This window comes from Stegodyphus dumicola, chromosome 1 (assembly GCF_044657685.1).
Source record: "Stegodyphus dumicola isolate Sdum_Otavi_A_Nest chromosome 1, ASM4465768v1".
In the NCBI taxonomy this organism is placed as follows: Eukaryota; Metazoa; Arthropoda; class Arachnida; order Araneae; family Eresidae; genus Stegodyphus; species Stegodyphus dumicola.
Genome location: NC_140768.1, coordinates 206,659,498 through 206,673,381, shown reverse-complemented (window position 1 = coordinate 206,673,381; position 13,884 = coordinate 206,659,498). Strand labels below are relative to the sequence as shown.

Below are 13,884 nucleotides of genomic sequence, written 5' to 3'. Positions count from 1 at the left end.
TGCACAGCTCTAGTAACACTGCATGTAAATAATGTTATGTAAGCCTTTTGAGGCGTATCCTTTCCTGATTTTATTAAAACTGGGCCAGTGAAATCTATGCCAGTTACAGTAAAAGGAGGGTTTTCAGTAATTCTACTTTTAGGTAGTTGACTAGTTATTTGTTTAGCTGGTTTCAACTTATACTTTCGACAAATTAGGCAGTTACCTAATACTCTTTTTATAATTTGTGTACCTCGTGGAATCCAAAATCTAGACCTAATTTTGGCTAGTGTAAATGTAACTCCACCATGAAAAATTTTATTATGTTCTCGAATAATAATTAACTCTGTAAATTTAGACTGCTTAGGAAGAAGTATAGGATTAGCTTCATCCTTTGTAAACGCTCCTTGTTCTAACCTTCCTTTTATGCGCAATACACCGCAACTGTCGAGAAATGGGGCTAAATTCGAAAGTGGTGAGTTTTTAGGAATCGATTTACCATTTTTAAGGTTCTGCAATTCTAAGTTGAACTCTATGTTTTGCTCATGTTTTATCCAGTCTATTTCAGCATTTTGAAGTTCTTCTGCTGTGAAGGGACTTGCAATCGTTTGTCGTTTTTGAAGTTTATTAACAAACCGTTTAACTAGTGCAGTTACTCTTAGTACTTTTAACAAACAACTATATTTCCTTAAATCTAAAATAAATTTCGAATTTTCTACCAAACAGTTATTTTGCACTGTACTTTCAAATTCTTTTTTTAGCTCTAAGTCTACGTCTGTAGATTTTAAGTTCTCTCTTTCAGTAGGCCAGTATTCAGGTGATTGGCTTAGCCACGGTGGACCATGCCACCAAAGATGGTTTGTAGCTAAATTTGCTGCAGAAATTCCTCTGGACAAAATATCTGCAGGGTTATCCATACCAGGGCAATGAGCCCAATTATTGGTATCTGATAAAGATTGAATTTCTTCTATTTTTTACGAAAGTTTTGTATTTACTAGCTTGTCCCTTAATCCAACATAATGTAATCATCGAGTTGGTCCAAAAATAACTAGAAGTATTAAATTTAAGACATTTACTTACTTGATGGACTAATCTTGCGGACAATAAAGCTCCCATTAATTCCAGTCTTGGTAATGTAAGACCTTTCAGAGGAGCTACACGACTTTTAGAACAAATAAAACTGATACTTATCCTCCCATATTCAGATATAGCTCTTAAATACGATACAGTTCCATAGGCTAAAAGAGATGAATCTGAAAAAGAATGAATTTCAAATGAAATAAATTTACAGTTCAAATTTGAAAAATAACATCTAGGAATTTGGAGATCTTCTAAGTGTTCGATTTCACTGCACCACAACTGCCACTTGTGATCCAGTGACGATGGAAGTTTATCATCCCAGTCTATGTCATGACTCCACAGTTCCTGTAGAATGCACTTCAGCTTTATGATGAAAGGCCCAAGAAATCCGATAGGATCATAAATACGACCCACTACTCGAAGAATAAACCTTTTCGAAGCAGTTCCGTTCTTGACAAACTTTGATAACTCTTTCACATTAAAAGATATACTGTCCGCATCTGGATCCCAAACTAGACCCAACACCTTGGATGGTGAGTCAAGTCCCGTACTTGAGCTCTTTTCCTCATCGATGTCGAACTCAGCATCTTTCCACAGCTTACGCAGTTCCATGGAATTGGTTTTCCATTTTCGTAATATCATGCCACATCTTTTGAGAATTTCTACACTTTCAGTCGTAATTTCCAAAGCCGCTTGCAAAGCTTCTTCACCTCCAATCAAATCGTCGACATAAAACCATTCTGACAGTAATTTGCAAGTATCAGGAAATTCTTCTTTACATTTATCAAAATGATATTTCAGAGTTGCAGCTAACAAATATGGACTTGGTTTTAGTCCAAATAAAACTCTACTAAAGTTCATTTCTTGATATGAATTAGAACCGATATCATCAGTCCAGAAGAATCTAGTAAATTTTCTATCACTAGGATCGATCAAAATTTGTAGATACGCTTGCTTTATATCCGCTGTGAAGGCGATTGTATTTTGTCGAAACTTTAAAATCATTTCAAATAGATTTGGATACAAGTTTAGTCCTTTAAATAAACAGTCATTAATTGAAAGTTGTCCTCCTTCATGAGAAGAACCATCAAACACGATTCGAAGTCGACTAGTAGATTTGTCCTCGCGAATGACAGCGTGGTGGGGTAAGTAGAATGACTGCTCAGAATATGACACTTCAGTATCTGACGACAAATTCTCAATGATACCTTCCCTACGATAATCATCAATTATCTTTTTATATTCCTCATAAAAAGCAGTATCATTTCTAAATCTCCTAACGAGACTATCGAAACGTTTCCGAGCCACTTCTCTATTATTTGCTAATTTCTCCTGCATACCTGGTTTCCACGGCAACTTTACACAATATCTTCCATCTACGAACCCAACAGAATTATTAAATTCATTAAGTATCTCCTGTTCCACTAAAGTCAAACACACCGCTTCCTTGTTTTCAATACCTAAACTTTCCAGTTCCCAGAAACGCCTGAGTTCAGCTGATACAGTGCTTTGATCACCTAAAACTAAGTTTACAGCAGCTGTTTTACTCATATCACCACAATTTCCCTGCAAGGACCATCCAAGTTCTGAGTTTACAGCTACCAAAGATGTATTTAACCTTTCAAAACCTTTTGTCAATTTCCAATAAAAATCTATACCTATTAACAAGGAAATTTCATTATCATCTGACGCTTGATTATAACCCCACGTTAAAGTTAATCCCTTGGCTTCCATTTCAGCTCTTGTACGCTCATTCGGCAAATTAATCGCCGTCCTCGAAATTTCATCTGTTTCCAACGCCTGTATTATGACTTCATTTCCATCTAAAATATTTCGCAATCTCACTTCAACTCTGCGACATGTTTGCAACCTAGGATCCTTTGCTCCAAATGAATAAATCTTTAATGTTTCTGACCCTAGACATTTTAATCCCAACTTCATAGATACATTTCTTTTAATAAAACTCTTCTCACTACCGTTATCAAACATTGCAATAACTGTACCTGACGATTTACGACCAACAATTTCTGTCCTAACACACTGCAATAAAATCACATTCCTATCATTTACAACTGAATTCGAAATAGTAGGCTGAATTTCCAATTCCTTTGGTTTTTCTTCTTCCAGTTTTGAATTAGATTTACACTTGCTAGAATTTTCAAATTTAAAACAAATAGCTTTGGCGTGTCTACCAAAGCAGAATGAACACTGTTTAGCATTACATTTTTTCACAAAACAGTTTGTGTTACAACATAACAGACATCTCCTTTCCTTAATTAATTTATCCCTTTTTTACTGTACAGTCATGCTTTCACATTCAGTCTTACAGTGACCTTGACCACAGAATAAACAAACTTCGGAAGTTTTCGCCATAAATTCTGTTACTGACGCGTGTTGATTATTGCGACTCAGAGGGAAGTTTCGTTTCTGATTTCGAAAATTGTTTTGTTTGTGTTTGTTAGAATGAAAATTATTATATGAAGATACATTATTAGAATTAATACGGAATGCCTTTTCTCTTGCACTAATAGCATTGTGTAAAAACTTCATCAATTCCTGTAAATCATGACAATTATTTATATTTTGCTTAGAAAATTCAAGAGTCAATTCTCCTGGCAGATTTTTTAGTATTATGTTAGTCAGTATTGTTGTGTATGTTTCCGATTTGACATTTAATTCCTCTAAACATCTAATTTGAGTTTGGGCTTCAAAATAAAGGTTACGAAGGGCCTGAATGTTAGAAGCATTTTTTACAGGTGCCAGATTTAATAAATTTGACAAGTGAGCATTTATTAAAATGTCTCTTTGGGCCAAATGTTTCCGAAATTAATTTAACAGCCTGTTTATAATTCTCTGGAGTAATTGAGAATCCTTTGATGCTAGCTAGGGCTTTACCACCTAATAACGACTTTAAATAGCAAAATTTGTCAACCTCAGTTAAATTAGAATTATTATGTACAGAATTCTCAAACTGATTCCAAAAATCTAAATATTCTGAAGGCTCACCATAGAATCGAGGAAGCGAAAGTTTAGGAAGTTTAGTTCTGTTTTCTAAATTCAAATTTTTATTTTCTACGTGAACATTTTCTGGATTTACTGTTTGTTCACCTGACTGATATGGAACTTTTCCAATTGATTTAATTTTGTTTTGCAACTTTACTTTAACTGGCATTATTTTTTCGTTATATTCATCTACTGTGTTAATTTCATCCTTAATTTCTTGTTCTTCTTTCAACAATTCATCAATGTCACTATTTAGTATGTTAATAATTTCAATTTTACTATTCAACTGTTCTAAATATGAATCACATACATCTATGTCAATATCTGATTCATTCAAATATATGTTTATTTTTTCTACTAACTTTAAAGTTTGTTCACGATGTGTGTCACGCTTAGTTCGAAGCTTTAACAATTTAGCCATTTTCACAGTTTCTAGCAACAAATTTTACCCCTCAAATACTTTAACAATAAATTCTAATTCTAGAATTCTAAGAAAACAAACTGTAATTTTCAACAACAAATCACACTTCAAGCATTAACAACAAATTCTAATTCTAAGAAAGCACAACATTTTCTTACTTGCAAATACCAATGCAAATATTCAGTAAATGCGAAACCTAAAGTTGTAAATTTTTACCAAACAAGATCAACAACATCAAACAACCCTACTACTTCAACAATTACAAAATATTCTATTCAACCAAATTTTCAACAAAACTATTTACTCACCCCACCATTACGATAATTACCGGCCGATGCACCACATGTTACGAAGCGAATAACGATATCTAATGCGTAGTTCGAAAGGCTAGTGATAACTTGACGATTCTTGTTCGAACGCTAATTTTGTTTCGACGAATATGCATCAGTGGTAAATTTGATCTTGATTTGGATACAAAAAATTCATGACGATATCTTTCATTTATATTTAATGAAAGCACCAAAATATATCACAGCAATACACATACATCGCAATGGCGAACCACAGTTACATAATGTAGAAAAAAAAACAGAATTCCTTTGGCGCAACAGCGCCCTCTATCCTATGAAAAGTTCTAACAGCGCGTTTTGTGTATAATGGACGTATAAGCTAAAATTATCTAATTATCTGTTTCAGTTAATGTTCATGATTGCGTTGTTCCTTAATTTTCGAATTGGATCCGGCTTATTATATTTTTTGCAGACTGTAAGAGCAATTTTATAAAAGTAAGCTTAAACTTTCGATTATATCAAATAGAATTTCCGATATATATTTGTTAATATGTAAAGGATCTAAAGCGAAAGTATGTTTTGAAATCCGAAATCTGTTTATCAATTTCACGCTGCTCGGTGGGGGGAACGCCGTGCCGCGGCGGGCGCGTAATGAATTGGAAGTTGATTTGTCAGCACTATCCTTATCTTCAGCGCAGATGTTTTTATTTGGCTTATAATTCCTTACCAAATGTAGTATTTCATCTCGATATGCTCGGTCTTTGATATGATTTAAAACAAGTTCCTGGTCATTATAATTCGCTTCCGATAGCCGAAAAAAAGTAACAGAGGTTATTGAAAACGAAAAAATTTCGATTGACAAATTAGTCGGTGTTCTCGACACAGCAATTATAGGACTTGAACAGTGGAACTTTGTAACTGAACAAGAAATTATGTCTGTTTAATAGAATTAAAGAGAAAGTATTATCACATGAAACGAAGCAAAACTTAAACAACTTACATTAAAAGAAATGTTTAATAAAGTAAACAAATAAATATTAAGCTTTTTCTTTTTGCAAATTTTTATACCCTTTAGATCATAATTGTTCTTTATTTCATAAATTACGGTTTCATATTTTTAATTTTAGAATTTCTGCATGCCATCTTACGAGATTTAAACTGATGATCTATAATCCGGAAAAATCGATAATCCGGAATCGCCGAAGTCCCGACGAGTCCGGATTAACGACTTATGACTGTATTAATAATTTAAATTCACTACATAACATATTCCCCCACCAGGGAAAAAAAAAAATTTGAGCCCCCCAAATTTTTTTTTCAAAACAAAACAAACAGCATTTCAAAATAGTACCAAGTTAAGTGCCATACAAATAATCCATTCAAAACTAGTTGTCACGGAGAGCAGTGATAAAAAAATATTAAAAATTTACTTACAAAGCATCAAGTTTAACAAATTAAATTCAAAATCTAAATGCAACTCATATAACCAATTAAATAGCAACCGGAGGGAAGTGTCATAAAATCCATTAGCAAAACAAGTTAATAAAATTACACAAACAAAAAAATCACTAGTGAGGGAAAAAAATACACCTTAACTTTCCAGTCAACCAACAGTGACAAAAAAAATTATAAATGAATTAAACACCGAACTGAACCAGAAGTTGAAACAAACGGAGAACACCCCCAGGAACGGAAAAGAGAAACTTGACCAAAAAAAAAATTAAGCCGAAAAAAACTAGAGCGCATCTAGAAGCAAAAAGGAAAAATAAAAATTTAGATAATCTTACTTGAAACAAGGAAATTAAAATTCGGACCAGCCGAAAAAATCCTTAAACGCAAAGCACTATTGAGTCAAGAACTCGAAACCGAAACTAAAAGAAATTCACACAAATGCAGACAACTCCTAGTCCAAACCAGTTGTAAAATATGGAAGAAAAACCTTAGAATCTCTTCAAGAAAACAAAACTAACACTCAAAAAGATTGGAATTCAAATTCAAAAACAATGCAAGATCAAACCAAAAAAAAATTCAAATTCTGAAAATAGCCAAAATGAATCCAACAAAACAGAACTGAAGCAGGTTACACACACAGAGAATTTCTACGTAAACAAGAAAGTGTCCAACAAAAGGGTTTGCCACAATTTTTAAAGAAAACAATGCTGCACCAATGTTCCAAAGTCTAGATCCTGGAGAGTAATTAAAGAAGATGAAGAGTATGCATTGCACTCTAGGTAGCAATCATAAGCATGACAACTTCACATCTAAACTACAAGACTGCAGGCACAAAAATGCAAAAGCAGACAAGAGGGAAGTGTTTACACAGAAAAATCTCAACTCAAAATCTCAAAATCCATAATCCCACAAAACTCAATTCTATACTTCTCCTTAAACCACTTCAAAACAAAACTCCTTGAAATACACTAAGCCTCAAGAGCAATCACAAATTTTTCAGTAACCACACAGTATAACCAGAAACCAGAAAAGAAAAAGTTTTTGAAAGACAACCAACTTGAAAACAGAAACTCATTACTAAACTCAGTGGAGTTAATTACTCTTAAAATCTCAAAATCAAATCAAAATTCTTCTCAAATCTCCACAACACTTAGCTCACATAAGTAATTTCTAATTCCACAAAATCAAGTTTAACTTCTCAAAACAAATTTTCACTTCCACTAGTATCAAAGTTTAAATTTCCAAAACACATTTCACATCCACTTTTAAAGTTACTACAAGACTGCAACAAGTTCAGCCAAAGGAAAAAAAAAAAAAAAAAAAAATAATAATAATAATAATAAAAAAAATAAAAAATAAAAAAAAAAAAAAAAATAAATTCAAAACCAAAAAGCAATAAAACTATTAAAGCTCAAAAATTGACAAAGTCAAAAAAAGAATTAGATCACTGTTAAAACAAATGTTAGACCACTCACTAGTAAACTCACTATGGAACTACCATTAAAACACTTAAAAAACAGTATGAGTACAGAGCAAGAATAATACTTTTTAACTACATTTCTAAAACTCCAAACAAATCCAACTCTACCCTTCCAAAAAAAAAATCTTTGTTTTTCCAAAATTCACAATTCAAAATTGCTGTAAAACGCAAAACTTTCTATTCTACTGTTTTCACACATTTCTCAGACAGCAATAAATGTTCACAGAATTCACAAACTAAGGTAGAAAATAATTACTCAAACTCAGAAAGCTAAACAAGAAACTTCACTCCCGCTGAAAGTTAACTTCCACAAAAAAAAAAAAAAAAAAAAAAAAAAAATCAATCAATCCCTAAATAAACTATCACTGGTCCCATAAAATCTATTAACACACTGCAAGAAATTTAAAAAAAAATTACTATTTCTCGAACACAAAAATACTGCTCTGACATTAAATCAATCAATTAAAATTAGAAATCTACAAAGCAATTATTTAAAATGCAATATCGAAATCAACTCATTAACACAAATGCAATTCTCATGAAAAACTTTAAGCTAAATGATAAATGGATCAAACATCTACGTGAGTGCAAAAAATTTCATCATTTATAATCAAAAACGTAGTATTTATACACATTAAAACAAAATAGAAATCAAATATAAAATAATACTCAAATAATATACACAAAAATTAATTTAGTGGTCTGCTAGTCGCGAGGTCACAGCACCATTGTTATATCTAAAATTCTATGTTTTTTATACTTTTTAAACTTTAACTTTGCTGCAAGGTGCCAGACAAACTAACTAAAATCAAATAACAAATAATTCACATTCAAAATCTAATTCATAATATCCATATATCATACCGACATTCTTATAAACATTAAAACAAATCTATCAATCAATCAATCAATCGTATGGTGGTATAGTACAATTTAACTTTTAGGTTTGCGTTGTGAGTAACCTATGCAAAAGGAAATAATCAATAACCCCAAATTCAATTAAACTCCATGTTTCTTAAAAGCCTTCCGGCTCAAACAAATGGAGGGACATGACAGACCACAGTAAAATATACTCTGCATAAATACACAAAAGCAATTAAATTTTAAACACACATTTATTAAATTCTTGACTATTTTAATTAAATAATGGATAACTGATTAGTAATCCTACCACATATTTTTCTAAGCCAAAATAACACATAATACTACACCAAATTACAGCTTACATTAATTAAGATTAACATTATTTTTTTTTTCAAATTAAATAGGTGTAACAAAATTTAATCCTCCTAAAACTGGCATTCACTTGAAATTATAAATAACTTCTTAATTTTTCTAACTGTAATATTCAATTTATATAAGTAATAACAATATACAGGTAGATAAATCATTATTAACTGTTCTGCATTTGGGAAAACTAAGAAAGAGAGAGAGAAAATATACTTAAAAATTTCACTCACAGATGGAAAACAGTTTCTCCTAATTAGCAGGATCCTTAGTGTCCAATCCACATGGCAATGAGCCAAGGCCATTTTTCTTTCTGTGACAACCCTTTCTGAAGCGTCTAAAAATCATTAGGGATCAAGAGTGGAAATTACAGTCTAATAATTCTTCAAACAGCCAGGAAACGCTTTATCTGTCCATTAGGTGGGAACCAATAGTCCAATTCAGAAGGATCTTTATCTGTCCATTAGGTGGGAACCAATAGTCCAATTTAGAAGGCTCTTTATTTCAATTGAATAACAGGTAGCTGAATATACTCCAGTTTTTAGCACAATCACGTGCATCATCGAAGCGGCAAATCAACATTTTATGCTGAGTATTTCGAAAAAAAGCTCTTTGAGATAAACTGGCGATTCAGGTGAAGAGAGAAAATCTGTGCTAAATTTTCTTGGTAGATGTTTCTCTATACATCTCAATCAGCTCTCAGTAAAAATGCTCTTTGCAGCTCGCACACATTTCTCCATACATCACGCAGGAAAATGTTCCTTGCGTCTCGCACAAAACTTTTAAACATCCTGCAGAAAAAGAATTCTCTAGAGGAAAGTAAAACGCAACCCAAGTCCTCTTGCCTCGGCAACCGGCCGCACCGCAAAGCCAGCAGCAGGACAAAAAAGCGCCCCTCATTCGCTTCTTTTTTTCTTTCGCATCGCGGCTACTGAAAATTTACTCAAATCAGACTCAGCTACAACCATCACCGCAGCCCTCTTGTACAAGTCGTTCGCTCCGCAAAGGGGGGAGCCCCGCAAAACTTTCTGCTTCTCCTTTTCCTTTTCGCTCCAAAAATCTGAATCAGAATGATCTCTAGGCTGGTGCAAGCACCCAGGAAATCTCGGTTTCTCCACCTCTGTGAGTTCATGGGCTTTCAAAAAAATCATAAAATTAAATCTTACCAATCCCGGAATTTTAAGTTATCTAAATTGAGAAAAAGACACACCCATGATGAATCAAACACCAGAAAATCTGACAATGCAATCCGAAAAACATCTGCACACATAACGTGAGAAAAAGTAGACCCCCCAACTAACAAGCGGAAAATAAGCTCCACAAGAATCCAATTACCCAAGGTTAGTTTAACCACCCACTGTCTCGAAGTAAGAAAACTGCAACCTTAACAAAGCGACAGGAAAGCGATTTCTGTTTCACACGCCAAGAGTTAAAAGGGCGACACACGACTCCCAACTGCCTCCATTGTTGGAAAAGGCCATAAACCGATGGCTCCCGCAACCGTTTCCCGCCTTAGTTACAATTCCTACTCAAGAACAACTAGTTAAACAACACCTTAAGAGCCTAAGAATACTTTTTTCCAGATTAAAATACACATGAATACAAATCAAAATACTAGAATAATAATAACTTAAAACACATATTAATAATTTAAATTCACTACATAACATATTCCATTCCTACTCAAGAATAATGAGTTAAATAAAACCTTAAGAGCCTAAGAATACTTTTTTCCAGATTAAAATACACATGAATACAAATAAAAATATTAGAATAATAATAACTTTAAACACATATTAATAATTTAAATTCACTACGTAACAATGAAAAACGCAATTTGAATTTTATTAATTGGCCCAGTAGAATGGGAGATGTAGAACTGTTTCCCCCCTTTTTTTTTGTACAGTGTACAAGGATGCAGTTAGTCTTGTGTATGCTTTTTGTAGGATTTTACAGGGAGTTTTAGAGAATGTGTACTTAATATTGCAGTTAACTGAATGTATAGTATGTTGTAAATAAGCTTAGTAGCTGTAATTGCTGTCTGCAGTTTTATTTCTCCAAACTATTTATGTTGAATTAAATCTTTTCCTATGATATAAGTAAACCTTTTATTTTTGGTGCAATGCAACCTCTGAAGTTATTTATCTCACAACGATCATTTTGCAATATAATTTATGTTATATTATGTTCTTTTATTTTTTAGATGACACCACCATTAGCCATGCCAGACAATCCAATAAATGCTGTCACTACAAAATTTGTTCGAACTTCCACTAACAAAATGAGGTGCCCCATTTTTTGTGTTGCGGTAGGTATTGAAATTCAATTTAGTTTATAATTTTTGTTTTTTAGCAGATGTGTTTTTTGCAGTTATGTATTTTATGTTTTAATTGCGAATTTTTTCTATTAAAGTGTTGTTTAGAAGTACAACTTAGTGTGAAAAAAAGAATAATTGTATATTGTAATTTTATTTATTTTTTAATTGCAAGAGCTATTGGTTATTTAATGTTATATTACTATAATGTATTTGTCATATTTTTTAGTGGACACCAGAAGGGAGGCGTTTAGTGACTGGTGCGTCAAGTGGAGAATTCACATTGTGGAATGGGCTTACTTTTAATTTTGAAACTATTTTACAGGTAAGTGCATATTTTTAGTAAATATAGTTATGTTTTAATACAAAAATACTATTATTAATCTAATACTTACATCTTTCCTTAATTTCTAACCTAAAAATTCTAATGAATCCATTACTTACATATAAAATATTTGTTATATAAAATTGCTGTAAAGCCTTTGTTGTAGTCACTAAATACCACAATTAGTGTACCACAATTAGTACTAAATACCACAATACAATAGAGAAAAAAAAATGTGCTGTATAGTTCATAAAACAAATGGATTATAATCTGGTAGTATAATTGTTATGCTATTTGATAGTATAAATGCTAGGAACAGTATGGTGTAGTGAAGAAAATTTTAATGGAAATGTAAAGGCAAGACCATGAAGCCTTGCTCATATAATTCTAGCTATCAAACAGAATGTGAGAAGGGGAGAAATTTTCTTCAAATCTTTTGAGGATTGACCTATAAGCTTAGAACAAGCATAAAAGTTCTGACAATTTTTGCCCCTTCCACCATATTTTGTTGCATTGTTCCAAAAAGTCTGTATTTTCTCTTTCCTGGGAGATTTCACCTGCATTGGATGCATAACTTTCAAGGTTGAAATTTGTGCATCCAATGCAGGAGAAACTTTTAAGGTTGAAAAAGTTACCTGCTGTCATAAATTCCAGAGAATAAGACTTGGAATATGGGAGGGCTTTTCATTCCTTAAAAGTACCAACCTTCATCAAAGGGTTTGTTTCCCAAAAAATGACAGTCATGCATTCAAAAGTTAGAATCAATTTATAAAACTTATTAAAATTAAATTTTCATGAGGAAAAGACTTTTCTGCTTTAATTGTAGTTAAGTTACATGAAAGGAATGCTGGACATAAAAGGAATCCTATTATTTAGGCATCAGGTGCTCTTTGGTTAGAATTAAGATTTATTAAAAAATACCGTGAGGTACTAGTTTGACTCCAGTGGGCTCCAGTGCAATTTAAGCACTGCATGCACTCAAATTTTATAATGATAAGAGCCAAAAATCTGAAAATTTTTTAATATTCTCCAAAAAGTAAAATTTTCTGTTTAATAGAATAGGGAAGGAATGCTAAATTAAGATGATAAAACTGAATCTTACATTGTAATAACAATGTTTCAATCTTCAGTCAGTTAGCGATTAATATTGGTAGCATGGCTTTCAATTCCAGAAAATATCTCCATTTTAACTTCAAGTCGTATTTTAATTTCAGGTGTTGGTGATTTACAAAAAAATCTTCATGCAAAATATCTCTGTGTTAAAGAAATATTAATAAAAATATTTTTTAATAATTTTTAGATGTCATCTTACAAGATTTAAACTGGTGATCTTAAATACAGAAATTTCTGAAATCCGAAATCATCAACTTCCCAACAGTTCTGGTTCTTGGACTTTGTACTGTATATAGAGATTGTTTCAGCAGATCGATTACAAACTTTATCAGGAGAGATGGAGTACATCTAAATGAGGGAAAATCACATAGCACTGCATAGTTTCAAATGCTTTTTTGGTGCGGTAGTGATGACACAAAACACAAAAAAAGAACAACAGGAACAGTGTGACAAAACATGTTTTATTATGCAGTTCCTGCATCATGGTCCGTGTCGTAATTTCGTATACCTTCTTTGATGACGATAATCTGTTTTTGTTCTTATTTCCTGGTTTCCACTGCACTAAGCATAAAAAACATTATTCTCATCCTGTTCGTGTCCTTCTTTCCTTATGCTTTGTGTCTCATCACTACAGCGCCAGGAAAGCATTTCCAACTGATATGCTATATGCCAGGAAAGCATTGCTATGTGTTTTATCATCGTCTAAGTGTTCTCTATATCTCTCCTGAAAGTTTTTAACTGATATGCTGAAACACCCTGTATACATATATACATATAAAATTAAAAAGCAAGGTAGTTAGTACAATACTGTAAGACCAATTTGGTCTTAAATAATTTTTTTGCGCAGTATGCTGCAAAATTAAAGATATGAGAAATTGTAGAAAGCTTGCCAAAAAGTTACCAGGAGCTGTGGCTCCAAGAAAAAATCAAACACATTTTTTAAGAATAATGTCATTGAAGGGTGAAATATTATGCTACACGTTAAATTAAACACAGTAAAATACTAATCTTTGGAAACTAGTAACAGCAAAAAATACAATACCTATTGATGTGACAAGTGTAAAGTTAAAACATAGAAAAACCAATCGATGGAACAAGTAAAACATAAAACAAACATAAACATATAAAAATATAACAATGCAAACCGGAAAATGGTAAATTAGCTTAACCCGAAGTTCAACCTGGCTTTTCAAGGGAAAT

At 32.4% G+C, this 13,884-nt stretch overlaps 1 protein-coding gene across 2 annotated transcripts in view; it reads left to right on the top strand.

Annotated features, from left to right (window-relative positions):
• Positions 1-13,884, top strand: part of Wdr33 (WD repeat domain 33) — a 98,769-nt gene that overhangs the window by 31,981 nt on the left and 52,904 nt on the right. For both annotated transcript variants that reach the window (XM_085824935.1, XM_085824929.1), the window contains exons 5-6: positions 11,136-11,240; positions 11,476-11,571. In XM_085824935.1, coding sequence (XP_085681061.1) covers positions 11,136-11,240; positions 11,476-11,571 — 201 coding nt within the window. The remainder of the gene's footprint in view (positions 1-11,135; positions 11,241-11,475; positions 11,572-13,884) is intronic.